Source organism: Ornithorhynchus anatinus, chromosome 5, assembly GCF_004115215.2.
Source record: "Ornithorhynchus anatinus isolate Pmale09 chromosome 5, mOrnAna1.pri.v4, whole genome shotgun sequence".
In the NCBI taxonomy this organism is placed as follows: Eukaryota; Metazoa; Chordata; class Mammalia; order Monotremata; family Ornithorhynchidae; genus Ornithorhynchus; species Ornithorhynchus anatinus.
In genome coordinates this window covers 29,979,889-30,000,828 of record NC_041732.1, presented here as the reverse complement: position 1 = coordinate 30,000,828, position 20,940 = coordinate 29,979,889, and the positions used below count along the sequence as shown (strand labels likewise).

The 20,940-nt window shown below is 41.6% G+C and overlaps 1 protein-coding gene across 1 annotated transcript in view; it reads left to right on the top strand.

Moving 5' to 3' along the window:
* Positions 1–20,940, top strand: part of ADAMTS17 (ADAM metallopeptidase with thrombospondin type 1 motif 17) — a 368,163-nt gene that overhangs the window by 179,201 nt on the left and 168,022 nt on the right. The window contains exons 9-10 of the mRNA XM_029066734.2: positions 709–849; positions 2,843–2,993. Coding sequence (XP_028922567.1) covers positions 709–849; positions 2,843–2,993 — 292 coding nt within the window. The remainder of the gene's footprint in view (positions 1–708; positions 850–2,842; positions 2,994–20,940) is intronic.

The following is a 20,940-nucleotide window of genomic DNA, read 5'->3' as shown; positions in this document are numbered from 1 at the left end:
TGAGGATAAGTATGGTGTGAATATTGAGTGCCTTATATCCAATGGTGAGGAATTTCTCCTTGATGTAGAGAGGAATGGGTGGGTTTTGGGGTGTGGGGAGATGTTGACTATGTTTTATGTCTTTAATATGTCTCTTTTGCCTTTTTGCTTAAGCTTGATGTCTATGACTTGGGGCAGACAGTCTTTTATTGCCTGAAAACCTTTTCTTTAAAGAGATGGATTCTTACCAAAAATTCAAACATTCAAAAACTTGTGGCATTGTACCAACTCAATGGCACTTCCAGGTCAAAAGACTAGTAATTCACTTTATTAAGCCTCAATGAGGGTGTTATATAGTTCCCAGTTTTCTGCTTGCTTGCAGGTTGCAATTAAGGATCCAAAAATCTCTTAAAACCTGTTAAATTTGGAGTACTCTCATGGGAGGGATCAACATGATTATAGACTTGACCTAAACTAGTTGGGTGAGGCTTAGAAGCTAAATAAACTAATGTTGTACAGCAAAAATTAATCAAAACCAATGGCCCTTTACCTTTTCCTGGCTTAAGCATCCCCTCAAAATATTGCTGTGCTAAAAATGTGGGAGCAAAATGTATTTACAGGTTGTTAGGTTGTGTCATAAAATAAGGTAGCAAACATTAAAGTGTGATGGGGAAGTAATCCTTTCAATGTGATTGAATTTCTTTTTTTTTTTTTTTTACCCCTCCACAGCATGGGAATGAGCCACGATGATGACCATTTGTCCTGTGCTGGAAGATCACATATAATGTCAGGAGAATGGGTCAAAGGCAGGAACCCCAGTGATCTCTCCTGGTCTTCCTGCAGTCGAGATGACCTGGAAAGCTTCCTCAAGTAAGGCCTCAATGAGTCATTGCAAAAGGAAATGGGAAACTCTTCCAAAAGGATAGAGCAATCCAGGCCCACATCTATGAGCTCCACATTTGAATTATGAGCCCCTTATTTGAATGAAACCAGATACCGCAAAGGGACTCCAGGCCCAGGGCCATCTCTTCATGGAAAGCTGAATTGGCTCTCACAGTGTATAGGTTCTTTGTATCTTTTGGCAAGACTGACTCTTGGCAGCCACCTGGAAAAGCTTACCCTCCCAAATTTCAACTTAGTGATAGCTTCTTGAAAAGACTCCCACTTCACCTTTATTTTAAGAATTAATACCTTCATTGGGAGTGATTAACTACCGTCAATATGGCATCGTTCAAGATGAGAAGCTTTGTTACTGCCACAGACTTGGAGTTAATACCCTTTTCACAGGGAATTAAATTGCTGTAAATGTTGTCCCCCCCCCCCCTTCTCTTCCTAACTGTATTGCCTCCCACTCCCCAACTCTTGTTAGCCTAAAAAGGTGGACATGCCTAGTTAACACAGTCAATTCATCGGCTTCTTCAATTCAATAGCAAACGTCATTTTATTAGCTATCCTTCAGGTGGTTACAAGCATTCAGCCATTTCACTTGCAGGTGCTTTGCTAAGCAAGTTTGTCAATCCCTCGGACCCCAGTTCCTCTGGACCAGGAGCCTGATTTGTGAGGTGCCCTGCCTGCAGCGTAATGATGTGAATATTGCCTCTCTTTATTAAATAAAAAATGCAAGCAGCTTGTGTGATTAAAGCACCATTTTAAGGGATTTTATACAAGTCCAGAAAGAGGAGATGGGATTAGGGATTAACATTTTTCCAATTATAGAGAAGGAGTGATTTGGAAACAAATATGTTCAAAGCAACCTGCTGAAAGGCATGAAGTGTATTGGTGGCAAGGGTGACCTTCTGGCTGACAGCTCACTCTGCTTAATGAGGTGAAATCTCATCTCCAGACATTTAGGGGTTAAAAAAGTGTCAGTGACAGGGCATTACTACACATTCCTATCTTCTCTTGTTAAATGCCATTTCTTAGGTCAGTTTTTCCCAGAGTTCACTGTGTGCCAAGCCCTAGGACCTTTTGAGGGGACCCATCTCCTGCCGCCCCCCCACCCCCTCCCCTTTAGGAGCAGCATGGTCTGGTGGAAAGAGCACAGGCATGGGTCAGAGGAGCTAAATTCTAATCTCAGCTCTGTCACTTGTCTTCTTTGTGACTTTGGGCAAGTCATTTACCTTCTCTGAGCCTCAGTTCCCTCATCTGCAATATGGATATTAAGATTCTAAGCCCTATGAGGGACAGGGACTGTGTCCAACCTGATTCACTTGTATCTTCCCAGCACTTAGTACAGTGCCTGACACATAATAAGTGCTTAGCAAATACCATTTAAAAAAATCATTATTTTTCTCCTATTCAAATTCTGGAAAAGTTATTGACTGGTCTCTGGTGTGTCAGAATTCGGTGAGGCAGGAGACTCTGAGCTAATAAGGAACTCTAGAGTAGTGTGGGAGGTGGAAATAGTGGAGTTTCTGCTGTTCATTTCTTCAGCATTTCCTCCCTCCACTCTCAAGTCTACCAACTCAGTAGGAAACATCTCAGTCAATGGGACCCTGGTAAAGGTGCTGATTTGCTAGTTCTGAGAGCCCTCACAAAATGTACTGACCTCATGCTTCATTTCCTAGAAGCAGGTTGCTACAACTTCAGTATTTCAACTCCCATTATACCATTTCAAAGTCACTTTAAATCTTTCATTCTACACTGGGCCGATTGCTTTCCCTGGGTATCTTTCATGGGTAAGGATTATCTGCTTCTGGGTGGAAGGGAACAAAATTGGTATGAATGAAGTCAGTGAAAAGAGAAAGGTTCTTTTGCCTTGTTCCCTTTCCGGTAAATCATTTGAATCATTATTTTCCCAAATTGAGGGGGAAAAATTCATCCACACTATTTTCCTCGAGATGATTTAACTCTTCTGTTTCAGATCAAAAGTCAGCATGTGTCTGCTGGTGACTGACCCCAGGAGTCAGTATGCTGTCCGGCTTCCTCATAAACTCCCTGGCATGCACTACAGTGCAGATGAACAGTGCCAAATCCTCTTTGGAACCAATGCAACTTTCTGTAAGAACATGGAGGTGAGTTCTACCAAGGGATTTTAAGGAAACTGGTGACCAGCTCAATAAAGAATCGAAAGTCAATCTGTGGAACATCTGATGTTGTTTCAGCCTGAGAATGCACTGTGCCCACATGTGCATGGACTTCTGCCCACCTCCTGGGGTGCAGAGGGGAAAACAGAGCCCTGCCTGTTTAGACGCTTTGAACTGATGCCTACTGAGCACTTAACACGAGGCGGGAAGCACCGTGGTTTAGTGGATCAAGCACAGGGCTGGAAGTCAGAGGACTTGGGTTTTAATCCTGGCTTCACCACTTGTCAGCTGTGGGACGTTGGACAAGTCGCATTACATCTCTGTGCCCCACTTACCTAATCTGTTGAAAAATGGTGTAGATACAAGTTAATTAGGTTGGACACATGGACTCACAGTCTTAATCCCCATTTTACAGATGAGGTAACAGGCACAGGGAAGTTAAGTGACTTGCCCAAGGTCACACAGCAGACAAGTGGTGGAGCAGGGTTTAAAATACAGGTCCTTCTGACTCCCAGACCTGTACTCTATCCACTAGTCTGTACTGCTTCTATTTCAGAGGCATTAATTACATAAGCCTGTTCCTTTGTCTTTGAGCTCAAAAGAAGTATCTGTCTCCAAGCAGGCTCAGTTCCAAGTTAGATGCCTCTTTTGAACTAAAAAACAGGGCAATAAATGTCGTCAGTGTCTGTGTTATGAAACCTTGGATGGAACATGAGAAATGAATAACTGGGCCAGTACAAAGTAAGATATACTTAGGGATTCTCTTGGTAAACTTTTTTTGCCTGACTATAGAAAGGAAGAGAATTTGATAGCTATATTTAAAGCAGTGAGTTGAAGTCAGTGTGCATGGTTACATCAATACCTCCTCAATACTGCAGGTGTCAAAATTGGGGTGGGAGAGGGATGGCAGAGAAGAGTGGATTTTTTGCCTGGAGAAATTTCAAGAAACCCAACGATGAACTCTAAGCATGCTGTGAGTTACACATAACACCTAAAATTTGTGTAGTGCTTTTACCTTCCAAAGAACTTTTACATTAGAAAATATAACCAGAGTGTAGAGAGAGATAGGTTTGATTAGTCTCATTTTACAGGCGAGGGAACATGAGGCACTGAAAGGTCTAGATGGTAAGCTCCTTATAGAAAGAGATCTTCTCTACCAACTCTTTTGTATTGTCTTTCCCAAGTGTTTTAGTGCAGTGCTCTGCCCTCAGTAAGCACAGAAGAAATAGCACTGATTGAATGAAAGTCAAACGACTTGCCCAAGATCACACAGAAGGCTTGAACTCTTTTCTACGGATCACTCTATCTCCCAGATTTACCTGAGCACCCTCTGAGTTTAAGGTAGCTTGGAAATATGGGTCCAAGGAACACTTCTGTAGATTCGAGGAATATGAGCAGGCTTATAGTCTGGAACTTTTCCAGGAGTTGATTCCAGACTGGACTGTGCTTGGCATGATTAGCGTGTATCTACCACAGGGCTTAATATAGTACTTGCACATAGAAAGCACTTAACAAATACTATTATTATTATTCACAGTAATAATAATAATGATAATAGGTGATAGCCTAGAAAACATCTTTGTCATCCCGAGGGTCAATCTTGAGTATGGTCAGATACTTCTTTATTCCACTGCCATGCCGTTCATTGGCTTATTGTAAGCACAGCAATATTAGAATATAGTACTGACAAAGACTTCAAATGAGCAACCTCTCAGCCTTTGCTTTAAGGGCAAGATAGTTCTGACAGGTGGCAGACTTTTGGGCCCATTTAGACAATAGAACATGCTAGTTAGGGCTAGGCAACTGGGGTGGGGGGTGGGGTGTGTGTGTGTGTGTGTTGTGATTTTTTTTTGTCTTAAAAATTTCTGGAACTTTAAACCCATTATTAAAAAGAAAATAATAATAAATTATAACAGAGGTTGGAAACTGCCAAAGGAATAAAACTGTTGAACACATGCTGGTACTGGGAACTTACTATGAGTTTAACATTTTCTGTTTTATTTATTTTGGATTGGAAACCAGCTAATGGAGAACATGAAAACAATGAGAAAAGGATCTGGATAGGTTATATTTTCAGAACCCACTGGTAAAATATAGACCACCAAGACTACTGGTGGTGTTTTTAATTCACTTTTTATGATAAAAAATACAGTACAGTTTAAAGATGACCCTAGACAATAGACATGGTTCTGTCTGGTCCATAAGATCACCGCCACTGACCTATCTTTTATTGTGTTAAGGAAATTACATTTCTGGATCTGCCACCAAGGATAGGAAATGCCAACTAAGTATGAGTCAGTTGGGGTTTCTGTCTGTAATATCATACCCAGAAGCTTTGTTCTTTATGAAATACCCTGTCACACACGTACTCTGTAGACATAAGCAATCGACAAGCCAACCCCCTGGGGTTGTCTATCAGATACTAAGCTTTCCATGGCCAACAAAAAATAAAATCCATTTGCTTATTTGAGGTTTTAGAATGTTTGAAAAATTCTGAATGATCTTTGGCCATAAGCCCAAGATGATCTGAACATAGCCAGCTTCCTGCTAGGTTAAATATTTGCATATGACTGAGCTCTGAGAATTACCATACAAAAGAGTCAGTTTTAATTTTTATAGGATTTCAAGTTTTTTCCCCATTGTATCGCTCACGCCTCATCTGTAGAATGCTTATGTTGTAAGTCTCTAAGCTGTGCACGGAAATATGAACCAAAATAAAAAAATTGGCCCCATTAGCTGGCATTGGTTGCAGAGATTATTGGCAAATACAGCTGTCTCCTCTCTTAGCCAATAGTAATGTGGTATATTTAATTCAATAAAATATTATAAAAAGTCTACATTTAAAAGTAATAAGCTGTCAAGTAAATATTTGCTAAGCAAAGGAAATAAACACCAGGATATTCACCCATTCAATCTCTTTAAGATTACAGGTTTTTCCTGCTCCTATCTCTCTTTGGTAAACAAAGCCACGTTTTTACATTTCACTAACTGTAATTAAACTTAATTATGTCAGGTCACAAATCAAAAAGTTTGTATTTGCCTGAGGACAGAGGAATGTGGAGTTCCTGTTGGATGAGGAAACAGAGGGTGAGGAATTCAGAACTCAGGGCTCAGCTCTGCAGTTATTTTATAAACCACAGCACAGCTCTCTCTGTGCCACCATCTTCCTGGCTTTCGCATGAGAAGGCCGTTTGTTGGAAAGCCAAGTTCTTTGAGATTCCCAGGTGAAAAGTTCTGTAAGCCTTCCAGTTAGCCAACTTATCCATCAGGCTTTGCCACTTCAAAGTCTTTTCCATTCTCTCCCTAAGGTACAGAGCCGCTTTTGACATAAAGAATCCCAGTCAGGGAAGGAAAGGGCTCTCAGAAGTTGTGCTCTCCCTAGTTGATCGGCTTCAGCAGTTGGCTTGAGCCTATCTTTGTATTATCGTCTCAGACAAGTGGAAGGTAGTAATAAAGGATCATTCCTCTGTTATTGATGTTTTCTTTAGCTAGTTGCCGGATAGAGAGCGAGGTGGCCCAAGCAGAGAGAGAAGCCAAGTAGAAGGGAGGTCACAATAAAGACTGGGTGTTGTGCATGCGGGTTATCTTTCGTTTCCTTGTTGGCCATTTTGCATGTAAAGGAATTCGACTTTTATTTCGGATTTTCAGTAATTCTGTTCTTCAACCTAATAGTAATTATAGAAGTTCTTAAGGGCCTACAATGTTCCAAGAACTGTGCTAGGTATTGTGCTTGATACAAAATGATCAAAATCAGACCCAGTCCTTATCTCTCATGGATCCACAGTCTAAGAGGTAGAGAAAACTGATAACTTTTCCCCTTCTTACAGATGAGGAAATTGCCACAACAAGAAGTTGAGTTCACACAACAGGACCGTGAGAGAGCTGGGACTAAGATCCCAGGTCTTCTGACTCTGAATCTTATTTATTTACATTAATGTCTCTCTCCCCCTCTAAACTATAAGCTCATTGTGGACAGGGAATGTGTCTGTTATATTGTACTCTCCCAAGCACTTAGTACAGTGCTCTGCACACACTAAGTGCTCAATAAATATGTTTGACTGACTGACTGAATCCAGTTCTCTTAACACTAAGCTTCACCATTTTCACCTTGGTGCTTCAGAAGGAGTGAGGCTAATTTCTTGTTTGTGACTAGCTGACTTGGAAATTATGCAATACAAATACCATTCTTCTTTGCAAATTGTTTTGTTGCATCTATTTGCTGCTCACTCACAGGGACCTGTTGAGGTTTCCAAGCAGAGTGTTTCCATGTCCGATAGATTTTCTACTGGAGTCAAATTCTAATTTCTAAATTCGTATCTGTTTCATTCTCTTCTTAATATGCATAACCATATCATTTCCTTATCTCACTGATGTTTCTAACATCCAATTAGGCATCATTTCTCCTTCTGTAGCCGGAAAACTATATGGTCTAGGAAGAAGGGGATGCTTAAGTTGCGTCTAAAGAAAATCGTCACCTATATTAATGAATTTCTCGGGTAATCAGGAGAGAATAATCAATTATTTGAGTGTATGCAAATTATTATTATATGCAGAGCACAGTACTAAGCACTTGGGAGAGTACAATACAACAGAGTTGGTAGATATGTTCCCAGCCCACTATGCGCTTACAGTCTAGAGGGGAAGACAGACATTAATTGAAATAAATAAAATATGGATATGAGCATTAGTGCTGTGGGGCTAAGGGTGGGGTGAATACCAAGTGCCTAAAGGGTACAGATCCAAGTTCATAGATGACACAGAAGAGGGAGGGAGTCAGGGAAAAGGAAACTTAATTGAGGAAAGTCTCTTGGAAGATATGTGACCCTAATAAGAATCTGAAAGTCGGGAGAGTGATGGTCTGGTGTATATGGAGGGGGAAGAGTTCCAGACCAAAGGAAGAATGTAGGAAAGGGGTCAGTGGTGAAACAGGCGAGATTAGGGCACTGTGAGTAAGCTGGGGCTAGAGGAGCAAAGTGGGCAGGCTGGGCTATAGTAGGAGATCAGTGAGGTAAGGTAGGAAGGCACAGGTTGATTGAGTGCTTTTAAACCAGTGGTAAGGAGTTTCTGTTTGATGCAGAGGTGGATGGGCAACCACTGGAGGCCCTTGAGAAGAGGGGAGACATAGATCAAAGGTTTTTTTTAAGAAAAATGCTCTGGGCCGCAGAGTGAAGAATGGGCTGGAGAAGGGAGAGACCGAAGGCAGGGATGTTAACGAAAAGGCAGATGCAGTAGTCAAAGCAGAATAGAATAAGTGCTGGGCTCAGCAAAGAAGCAGTTTGGATGGAGAGGAAAGGGTGGATTTTAGTTATGTTGTGAAGTTAAACCCAAAGGACTTGGTGACAGATTGAATATGTTGGTTCCATGAGACAGATGAGTCAAGGACACTGCCAAGTTTATGGACTTGAAGAGATAGGGGCCAGCGGAGGGTGGGGGGCATAGCGGTGCTGTCTACAGCGAAGGGGCAGAAATGGGATGCACAGGGTTTGGGTGGGAAAATAAGAGCTCTGTTTTGGACATGTTTAGTTTGAGGTATTGGCGGGACATCCAAGTAGAGATGTCCTGAAGTCAAGAGGAAATGGAGACTGCACAGAAGAGAGGTCAGGGCTGGAGTGGTAAATTTGGGACTCATCAGCATAAAGATGATAGTAAAATCAATGGGGCAAATGAATTCTCCAAGGAGGTGGTTACAGATGGAGACTAGAAGGTAACCCAGAGCTGAGCTTTGCACGGGGCCCCACTTTCAGAGGGTGGGAGACTAAGAAGGAGCCTGCAAAAGAGACTGGGAAGGAGCAGTTCAAGAAATAGGAGTAGCAGGAACAAATAGTGTCAATGAAGCCAACATTGGATAATGTTTCAAGGAGAAGGGGGTGGTCCACAGCATTGAAAACAGCTGAGAAATTGAAGAGGATTAGGATGGAGGAGTGGCTGTTGGATTTGGGAAGTAGGAGGTAATTGGTGACTTTAAAGAGGACAATTTCTCTCTAATGAAAGGAGCAGCAGTCAGATTGTAGAGGTCAAAGAGAGAAATGGAGGAAAGGAAGTGGAGGCCTCAGGTAGAGAAAACTTTCTCAAGGAGTTTGAAAAGGAACGGTAGGTGGAAGATGGAGCAATAACCGGAGGGAACTCTGGGGTCAAGGGAGCATTTATTTTAGCTTTTTTTTGTAGGATAGGAAATATATGAGCATTGAAAGCACTAGAGAAAAATCACTGGAAAATGAATTGCCGTAGATAACAATCAGGGAGAGGAGGGGGCAAGTGTTTTGGTAAGGTGCCAAGGGATGATGTCAGGAGCGGGTGGAGAAGGTAGCTCTTGAGAGGAGGTGAGAGATCTCTTCAGATACTGCTGGGAGAGATGGGAGATTCAAATAAGAGACTGCAGAAGGAATGACTAGAGAGGAGTAGAAGAGATTTTAGCTAGATCACAATCTGATGGCTTCATTTTTTTAAATAAAATACATGGCCAAGTCATTAGGGAAAAGGGATGGAGGGAGTGAGGAGTGCAGGGGGTGTGAGGAGGAAGTTAAATGTCTGAAACAGGGGGCACAGGCAATGGGTAAGGGAGTCAATAAGAATGGAGAAGAGAGAGCACAATTAAAACAGGTGAGAAATAGTATCAATTGGATTAGGTCAGCCAGATGTCTGAATTTCCACCAACTGCCCTATGTAGCTTGAGCAGAGGAAGCATACTTTCTCGGTGATCGAGGATTGCAGGTTAATGGTATGAAATCAGCAGCAGAACAGGGAACGAAGGAGTTGAATTCAGTGGAGAGGGGCATCCAAATCTTTCAAGTTAGTGTTAACCTTTGCTGCTTCAAAATGAATGCTCTCATTTTCCCAGCAGGCAGTGTTCCTGTGAAAATAGGATTTCTGCACCAGAGAAGAAATCATAAAGAACAGAGTTTGGCCAAATCCTCCACAACACTGGGTTGGTTTTTCTAGCTGGCGTGTCTGCTGAGGGGAAAACTTTCAAACTAGAGTTGTATTTATGGAAAATTTGTTTTTATATCATTCGCATCCAACTCTCGGCCTTTTATTTTATTGGCTTTTTGGCTGATTTTTAAGTAACATTTTTGAGGGTTTTTCCATAACCATTATCTTTCGTTATTGCTTTCAGTCAAAGCTATCTTCCAACTTTACTGACATTCAGTAGATGTCTGATATAAAATGAGCATGTCCACAAAATGATGCTTCTGTTTGAAATTTGATATCCAAATGAAAAAAAATTCCAGCTAAATATATGATTCCAGATGAATAATAATTATAAAAGTCTGAATTTGTAAGCCGTAGAGGCTTTTCCTTTGAGGAACTCAAAGCATCTCAAATATATTCAGTCACTTCATAATATCCCATGAGGCATATTCCATAGGCATGTGTCAGGTTAAATAAAAAGTTTTTCATTATATTTTATAGCTGGAGAATATCAGGCATAAAGCAATTAAGTGACTTTTCTAAGGCCAGACTGAAGTACATGTCCTCGAATCCAGAGCTTTTTCCCTTAGGCTAATTTTAGTATTATTGAAACTTGGGCACTATAACACAACACTTGTAATACTGTATCTAAAGCCCAAATGATACTCATCCAACAAAGCAGCCCCTTTAAAAATAGCACAAGATCCACTTGCAGTTCTTTTATTTAATAGTAACTCTGGTATTGGTTAAGGACTTACTTTGTGCCAAGCAGTGTGGTAGATAAAGATATTAATACACACAATCCCTGTCCCACCTGGGGATCACAATCTATGCAGAAGATAATTGTGATATTGGTAAAGTGCTTACTATGTGCCACACACTGTACTAAGCGCTGGGTGGATACCAGCAAATAAGGTTGGACACATCCCTGCCCTGCAAAGGGCTCACAGTCTTAATTCCCATTTTACAGATGAGGTAACTGAAGCATTGAGAAATGAAGTGACTTGCCCGAAGCCATACAGCAGACAAGTGGTAGAGCTAGGTTTAGAACCCATGACCTTCTGACTCGCTCTCCTGTGCTCTATCCACTACACCATGCTGCTTACTTAGATTTTCAGTAGACATCATCTCCTTTAATTCAACACACTCAGCCCAGCTCAGAAAGCGTAGCACCAATATAGGCTTCAACTAAACAAAAAAGGTTGAAATCTTGGGTTCTATTTCTGACAGATTGTCTGTGTGACTTGACAAGTACATACAAATTCATGCCTCAGCTTTTCTGACTTTGGAATGACCTATGGAATGTGCTAATATAAAAATCAATGAACTCATCAGAAAAATGAGAAGACAACTTATTTCATGTCACATTGCTTATTTTTAATTTCTATGCCATGTGAGGAATAGCCCTACAATAATATTATCAGTTCCAGAAGATTCTCTTGGATGTTGCAGGAAACGAGATTGATCATTTTTATTTGTGTCTAAAACAAGAAGGTTGCAATTCTTTTTTTCTTTTTAGTTCTGTTTGCTGGGCTGGGATTTTAAAGACAAAAAAAAAAAAAGGAACCTGAATTTATGCCTGGATAACCCAGACCAATTTACAGTTATTGGAAAGCATGGACATTTTTGTATGGGCTGCAGATTGGAACTAGTTGAAAAGACATTCTAGTGCTGCAGTTTAAAAAATATTGGGAATTGTATGGAAGTGTAGAATTAAAATATGGAAATATAGAGTAATAAAAATGGTCAACCCCCAAAAATGTCAGATTTTTATAAATAGAAATTGACTATTTTCTAATTCATTTGGTGTTAGGTGGCAGTGAAAAGCAACATAACAATGCCATCAGATGAGAGAGCCTAAAAGAATAAAACAGAAGATTCCTACATCTCAAATGGCCACTTGCACAATTAGCCAGGGGACTCATGTGTAATAGGTATTGCAGGGCCCCACAGTCCCACAGGGGCCCCAAACTGCTTTAGCTATCTTTCTTGGGTTCTCCCATTTGTCAAACATTTGAGAAAAAATCTGTAATTTTCCCAACCTGGTTTGAATTCATTGCACATGTGCCTTTGCATTTGTGTTTCTGCTGCCCTGCCTTGGGGAGAAAATATCTGACACTAGTCCCCATATTCTTCAGCCATGGATCACCATTCTGCCTTTCTGATTGCCTAATCAAATTCCCTAGAGTATGTGTCAACCATTTCCCTACCACAGAGTAATTTTCAGTAAAGTGTAGGCATGGATGATAAATGTTTCCTTTTCATCTACAAACTTTCGTCTCTATCTGGAAGGTAAAGCAGCAGCCCAATATTTAGCACCTCAATGAATGCACCATTTTACGTTGAGGAAACTCTGAAATAGTACTGACACTTGTGTGGTCCAGTGCACTCTATTAGGCACTTGGGAAGTGGAAAATAAAGAAGTGACATATTCCCTGCTGACAAAGAGCTTGTATTTAAATGGGAGGCACAAATATAAAAATATTTGTAACTAGATAGTTACAAAACAAGTAAAGAGGGCATAAAGGAGGGTGTGACTAAGTTCACATGTGCTCTAATTTGGGTGATAGGATGCTATGGCTATGGCTCCAAGTGCTGGTAAATTGATTGGGCAAAGCTTGTTCCAGGAGGTATTTAAGGAGGGATTTTTTTAAAATGGTATTTAACTGCTTACTGTGTGCCAAGTACTGCACTAAGCACTGGGGTATGTACAAATTAATCAGGTGGGACACGGTCCCTGTTCCATATAAGACTCATAGTCTTAATCCCCATTTTACAGATGAGATAACAGAGGCATAGAGATGTTAGGTGACATGCCTAAGGTCACCCAGCAGACAACTGGTGGAGCTGGGATTACAACCCAGGATTTTACTATGGGGAGAACTGTGGTCTGTCTGATATAGGGAGAGGGAGAATTCAAATCCAGAGGGACAGGGTGAGCAAGAAGTCAAAACAAAGACGTTGAAGAACAAGGACCGGTTAGAAGGTAGGTTTAGGACAAACAAAGATTGTGAGTTGGGGAATTGCTGGAAAACAAATCCAGGTGGGATTAGGTGTTGGACAGCCTTGAACCGGATTGTGAGGAGTTTTTATGTGAAGCAGAGAGGCATGGGAGCCACTGTAGGGTTTTGAGGAGAGGAGAGATTTGGGCCAAATGATGCTTCAGAAAGATTATTTATGTAGTTGCATATAGTATTTATTGGAGTGGTGTGAGGTTGGAGCTTGGGAGATCAGATGGGAGGTTAATACAGTAGTCTAGCCATGACAAGACCAGAGTTTATTCCAGGGTGGCGGCAGATTGGGTGGGGAGGACAGGGAGGATCCAGGAAATTTTGTTCAGGAAAAAAAGGCAGGGTTTGGCAGTGGACTAGGTGTGAAAGTTGAACGATAGTGAAGACTCGAGGATGAAGCCAAGGTTCTGGGATGAGGCGGATAGTAGTTTTGTCTGCAATACGGGAAAGTTGAGAGGGGGGGTGGATAGGGATTGAGGGAAGATGAGCAGTTCAGTGTGCTTTGCTATAGGGCTCAATTTTTTAAATGGGAGTACCCAAAATGGCATCGACCATTTGTGGAGTTGTCTTTTAGTTCAGAGATGGCACTGTGTGACTGTGGGCAAGTCACTTAACTTCTCTGTGCCTCAATTCCCTCATCTGTAAAATGGGGATTAAGACTGTGAGCCCCACGTGGGACAACCTAATTCCCCTGTGTCTACCCCAGCGCTTAGAACAGTGCTCGGCACATAGTAAGCGCTTAACAAATACCAACATTATTATTATTATTACTGCTGACAGCAAGATTGTGTCTGTGTACTGTGAGGGTTACTTGGCCATGAAAATAATAGTGTGGATTTTTTTATGGTATTTAAGAGCTTACTATATGCCAGGCAATGTACTAAGCATGGGGATAGATACAAGGTAATCAGGTTGGACACAGTTCATGTCCCAAATGGAGCTCACAGTCTCATCCCCAATTTACAGATGAGGTAACTAAGGCCCGGAGCAGTTAAGTGACTTGTCTAAGGTCACATATCAGAGAAGTGGCAGAATCAGGATTAGAACCAAGATCCTCTGACTGTTGGGCCCATGCTTTTGTCCTTTACTAATTGGAGGAAGCAGACATCAACTGTTAAGGAAAAAGCTATATCCTCCCAAGAGCAGGAAATGCACTTGAGTTTCTGCATTAGTGGTGATATTTTTTGCTGAGGCACCCATAATCTTTCCCTTCTGGACCCCCTGTGCCCAGCTGCAAGTATTAAACCTCAGTTTGTAGACAGAACAACTGCAGCTTGAGATCATGGAAAGAAAAAATCTCCAAGACGTCATCAAGCTGCAAACGTTACTCTGCCTTCACCCATTTCGTAAGCCAGCATTGGGTATGATTTTTAGTGGCTTAGGAATGACCAGGAACCTTATTTCTTCTTTCTTACAAAAACTGAGGGAAAAGGAAAAATGAGATACAAAAATGAAAAATGAAACAGCAACAACAAATATGCTCCTTTGGTGTTGGTAGAGAAGCAGCGAGTCTCAGTGAAAAGAGCGTGGGCTTGGGAGTCAGAGATCATGGGTTCGAATCCTGGCTCTTCCACTTGTCAGCTGTGTGACTGTGGGCAAGTCACTTAACTTCTCTGTTCTTCAGTTACCTCATCTGTAAAATGGGGATTAAGACTGTGAGCCTCACATGGGACAACCTGATTACTCTGTAAATCTACCCCAGTGCTTAGAACAGTGCTCTGCACATAGTAAGCACTTAACAAATACCAACATTAGCAGTAGTAGTAGTAGTAATATTTGAGTGTTCATTGCACAGTGCAATGCAATTTAAAAAAGTATTTGGGAAAGCATAACTGCTACATAAGACATATTTCCCTTCTGCTAGGAGCCTAAACTATAATAGAGATGACAGATGTAAAAGTATTTACAAATATAGTAATCAGAATAAATTAATTGAACATATAAATGACTAAATATAAATACATAAGTCCTTAGGATGGGTACAGATAAATACATAAGTGCTAGAGTTGGCTAAGGTCTTTATGAAACTTGGAGTGCTGGGAGTTATTTGAAGGCCTGCTTGAGGTGGTGAGTTTTCAACAGGACTTTTAATATGGGGTGGGAGAGGTCGACAGGTTGTTGGATTTAGGGAGGGAGTTCAAATTCCAAGTGACATGGTGAGTCAGGTAAAGGTGAGTTTGAGAGGAGCAAAGAGAGGGAGTAGGAGAGTAAAAAATATAATGTAGGTATGTTTTGGAAGTAATGGAATTTATTAAGTGTGTATTATGTAAAGTACCCTGAGAAGCAATATTTCCTAGCTGTAGTGCAGGTGTCTGGGAATCAGAAGGCCCTGCATTCTACTCCCAGTTTGACCACTTGTCTGCTGTGTGCCCTTGGGCAGTCACTTAGCTTCTCTTTGCCTCAGTTGCCTTATCTGTAAAGTGGGGATTTAAATTTTGAGCCCAATGTGGGACATGGACTTTGTCCAACCTGATTAGCTTGTATCTACTCCAATGCTTAGAACAGTTCCTGTCACATAGTAAGCACTTAACAAATACCATAGAAAAACAAACACACACGATACTAAGCTGTGGGAAAGAATGCACAGGTGGGAATTAGACACATTGCTGGGTTCTCAGAGGGTTCACAATCTAAAAATTAAAGAAGGGAAGAAGGAATTGGCAAAAGACACATAAGAAATGAGGAAACACAACACTAAGACTTTGGGACTTAGTGTTTTGTTTCTTCTCAGAACATCTTAGAGCAGTGTTTGACACAAAGTACTTAAATACCATAATGGCAATAAAAATCAAAAAAACAATATTAGCGTAGTAGAGCACTGGCCTGGGAGTCAGAAAGACCTGCAATTTACTCCCAGCTCCACCGCTTGTTTGCTATGTGACACTGGGCAAGTCACTTATCTTCTCTGTGTCTGAGGTATCTCATCTGTAAAATGGGGGTAGAGCTTGTGAGCCCCATGTGGGACAGGGGCTGTGCCCAAATTAGCTTGTATCTACGCCAGCGGTTAGAAAAGTGCTTGACACATAGTAAGCACCTAACAAATACCATTATTATTAGTATTATTATTACTGTAGCTGGTGGAGCATAATTTCTGATACCACTGAAGCAGCTATAGTGGCTACCAGAGTTTTCCTGAGGATTTGTTGAGGCAGCACTGTGCTGTGGTTGCTTTTCTCTTTGGTGGAGGACAGGTCAGGATGGAGGCTTTTGGTGATGTAGGGGAGAGTTTGTGCAGATTCCCAGGGAAGTAGTGTGGTGGCCCAGTAAAGAACACCACCACAGACCCTGGGTATTGGGGTAGGAAGGCAGCAGCCACGGTGGCGTGTCTCAGCTGTCTTTTGGAGAGAGAGGCCTGGGAAATGTTCTGGAGCAGCAGCTATCTGGTAGAGAGAGAAAAAATCAGTATGCTTCTGTCTAAATTGAGAATAAATTATTTAAATCTGCAAGATCATAAAAAGTGTAAACCAGGCAAAGGCAAACAGAAAATATGACAAAGTAATTTCTACCTATGCTTGAAAGTGATAGATTTCCCTAGCTGCACTTTACATCTGCTTCTCATCACATATATAGTGACATTTTAAAATTATTGTACTTATTAAGCACTTCCTATGTGCTAACCAATGAGGTAGATAATCAGGTCAGACACAGTCCCTGTCCCACAAGGGACTCACAATCTAAGAGATATGGGGAGGAGGTAATTGGATCCTGTGAGTCGATTCAAACTAAATTTGTCCCAAAACCTGGCCGGAGAATCCACAGGTATGACAATAAGTCAGGAAAGGTTTTCTGTGATGGAAGGAGGAATGTTTCAATTACACTCCATGCAAGAAGGACAGAATCACAGTAAACCGTTGATTATTTGGCTCCATCTTTGGTTCAGATGAACGAGATAATCAATAAATTTAGAAAATTTCAATGGATGAGATGTACCTATGGGTGTTTAAAGATAAGTCATCTTCAGCTCAGGCTTTCCAGTGGATTTTCTCAGGTGGTGGAGTTGGAGGTTTATCAGCTCGGTCACACCATCATAGCAAGGATTCTGTCCTCTGACTCAGCTGCTTTTGTGACTCACCACACAGTAAGAAGCACAGTGGGTGTGCAGCCAACTGGGAGAGGAGATTTTTTACTATCAAGTTCACAGTGTTGGAGCAGAGCTTGGCACAACCAGCCAGCTCTGATGTGCATCTCTTCCAGTGAAAGTCAAAAACTCGTCTACCTGGAGCCATCACACCTGGTGTCTAGATGGGAGGAATCCTTGTTTGTGATTGACCATGCATCTACTGCCCATGTGTTGGGCCCCTTTGGCCCCCTTTCCTCCCTTCCCTTCTCCCTTATCATAGCAGTGGCTCTAGCCACTGGACTGGCCAGGAGGGTCACAAGAAACAGTCAATCATTTATTGAGCACTTACTGTGTACAGAGCACTGTAATAAGCACTGGGGAAAGTGCTACATATCAGAATTGGTATTCATTCAATGATATTTATTAGCACTTACTGTGTGTAAATTTTGGTATTTGTTAAGCACTTACTATGTGCAGAGCCCTGTTCTAAGCACTGGGGTAGATACAGAGTAATCAGGTTGTCCCTCGTGAGGCTCACAGTCTTCATCCCCATTTTACAGGTGAGGTAACTGAGGCCAAGAGAAGTTAAGTGACTTGCCCACAGTCACACAGCTGACAAGTGGCAGAGCCAGAATTAGAACCCATGGCCTCTAACTCCCAAGCCCGGGCTCTTTCCACAGAACCATGCTGCTTCTCTCAGTGTATAAAGCACTGTACTAAGAGCTTGGGAGAGTACAGTACAACAACAAACAAGCACATTCCATGCCCAAAACGAGCTCACACTTTAGAGGGGGAGACAGACATCAATATAAATAAATGAATAAATTACAGGTATATATACATATGTGCTGTGGGGTTGGGAGGGAGGATGAATGAAGAGAGCAAGTCAGAGAGACAGAAGGGAGTGGGAGAAGAGGATAGGAGGGTTTAGTCAGGGAAGGTTTCTTGGAGGAGATGTGACTTCAATAAGGCTTTGAAGTGGGGGAGAGCAGTTATCTGTCTGATTTGAGGAGGGAGGGCATTCCAGGCCAGAGGTAGATTGTGAGTGAGAGGTCAGTGGTGAGATAGATGTGATCGACATACAGTGAGAAGGTTAGCATTAAAGGAACAAAGTTTACAGGCTGGGTTATAGTAGGAAAGTGATGAGGTGAGGTAAGAGGGGACAAGGTGATTGAGTGTTTTAAAGCCAATGGTGAGGAGTTTTTGTTTGATGTGAGGAAGTTTTTCTTTGATTGTTGGTAGATACTCTCCCTGCCCACAACAAGCTTATAGTCTAGAGGACTAAAGCCTACAAGCCTACTGCATCCTTGGAAATCCCCTCATCCTATAAGATTAATTCACGGCTGTCTAGTGGCCTCCATTTCTAAATATGTCCAATGGAAATGACATCATGGTGGCTAAAATTCTACCTGCAGTTGTTTTTGGCAATTCCATAATTCATGGCTAAAGCAATTAGGAAGTTGTTTTGGAGCTGACCAACACTTGCCTCTGAAAGAGTCCTTGAGGTTATCAAATCTATTCCTCCAAGAGTGCCACCTGTAACTCATCCCAGACAGATGTACATACTGCCCTATCTTTCAGAGATTTCAGAGCTATGCAAGGACTCCTTCCTAATGTTTTATTCAGAAACCTCTGAAAGGCAATTTTTCTGGGTTTTCAGGGTTGCAGATGAAAGGAATCTATTCTTCATTAATAAATACAACCACAATTGCTAAGACCCTCTCACCTTGGAATGCTGCACTTTTCAGCTTCTTTATGGAAACAGCAATAACAGGCTATGTGGCAACAGGAAACAGGCTAGATTGTGGCAACAGGCTAGACTCACCACTTTCCCCATTGTCAGAGCCCTACTTAAATGTCATCTCCTCCAAGAGACCTTCCCTGATTAACCCATTTCTCCACCCTTTTTGCCCTCCCTCCCTACTGTGTCACCTATGTACTTGGGATCTGTATCCCTTAAGCACTTTGATATTCACTCCAGGCACACAGCAGTTATGAACACATCCCTATATTTACTTTCTTCCTCCCATATATAATTAATTTTTGCATCTCCCGCACTAGATTGTAAGCTCCTTGAAGGGAGGGATCACATCTACTTACTCTGTTAGTAATAATAATAATGGTATTTGTTAAGCACTTACTATGTGCCACGCACTGTTCTCAGCACTGGACTAGATACAAGGTAATCAGGTTGCCCCATGCAGGGTTCACAGTCTATTCTATTATCCCAGGTGCAAGACCCTAGTACAGTGGTCTGCACTCAGTAAGTGCTCCATTAATTGATTGATTGTAAAAGCACTTAGGGGAAATGGTCCAATTTGATCACTCTAATTTTATTTATTTTACATTTTAAACTACATTTTAAGAGGAATTTTGAAGAAAAAAAAACCCCAAACTACTTTTCAAATTTTTTTTTTAATCTTTGAACAGCCTCCTCTCTATCTAAACTTCTGTTGTAGAGCATGGGACTAAGCTTGGGGATCATGTAGTATCATTGTTGGGAGCATTTTGACAATGTGAATAACTGTAACAACCATAAATGCAAAGCAATTAAAATCAAAACTTTTTTTGAGTTGCCACATAGTGCCTAGCACTGGGGATTTAGACAAGATGAGTTTTGAAGAACTGTTTCTTCCCTGTATTGGATTATGACCCCCTTTGGGACCTGATTATCTTGTATCTGCCCCAGTGCTTAGCGCATAGTAACCATTTAGCAAATATCACTATTATTATTATCATTATTACAAGAGATTTGGAAAGGAGCTTTCCAAATTACCCAAATTTATGTGTAAAATCCTTCTAGTGTCTTCTACTTTCAGAAGTGGTAGAGCTGCCCTCCCCTCTCAAGGTCACACTTGGGGAGTTTCCAGTACTCAACCAGTCTCAACTATGGGAGGGAGAATCAACTAGAGGCATAACCATTCCATTCCTAGCTTGGGCAGTGGCTAGCGAGTAGAAGGCAATCTGCTGCAAGTCAAAACTCACCGGTGCTGGGTAACACAGCATGGGAGAGATTAGAGGGTGGAGATTCAATTTTACTGTGCGGAAGGAGCAGTGGTAAATCACTTCCATATTTTTACCAAGAAAACTGTGGATACACTAACAGAACGATTGCAAGTGGAGATGGGGCATTCTGGAAGAGATGTGTCCATGGTGTCGCTATAGGTCAGAGATTCATTCATTCATTCAATAGTATTTATTGAGCGCTTACTATGTGCAGAGCACTGTACTAAGCGCTTGGGATGAACAAGTCGGCAACAGATAGAGACAGTCCCTGCCGTTTGACGGGCTTACAGTCTAATCGGGGGAGATGGACAGACAAGAACAATGGCAATAAATAGAGTCAAGGGGAAGAACATCTCGTAAAAACAATGGCAACTAAATAGAATCAAGGCGATGTACAATTCATTAACAAAATAAATAGGGTAATGGAAATATATACAGTTGAGCGGACGAGTACAGTGCTGTGGGGATGGGAAGGGAGAGATGGAGGAGCAGAGGGAAAAGGGGAAAAAGAGGGTTTAGCTGCGGAGAGGTAAAGGGGGGGTGGCAGAGGGAGTAGAGGGAGAAGAGGAGCTCAGTCTGGGAAGGCCTCTTGGAGGAGGTGAGTTTTAAGTAGGGTTTTGAAGAGGAGAAGAGAATCAGTTTGGCGGAGGTGAGGAGGGAGGGATGATTCGACAGCATAAGATGAGAGCTGTTCTTTGTTTTAAAAGACAGTGAGATTCCATCCTTGCAAGCAAATGTAGGTGAAGAGACCTCTCTGTTCCCAACCATCAACTTCCCATTTACTTATTCCTATTAATGTCTCTTTCCCTCTAGACTGTGAGCTCACTGTGGCCAGGGAATGTGTCTACCAACTCTGTTGTATTGTACTATCCCAAGCACTTATACAGAGCTCTGCACACAGTAAGCCCTAAATAAATGTGATTAATTGACTCATCTTCTCTCTTACTAC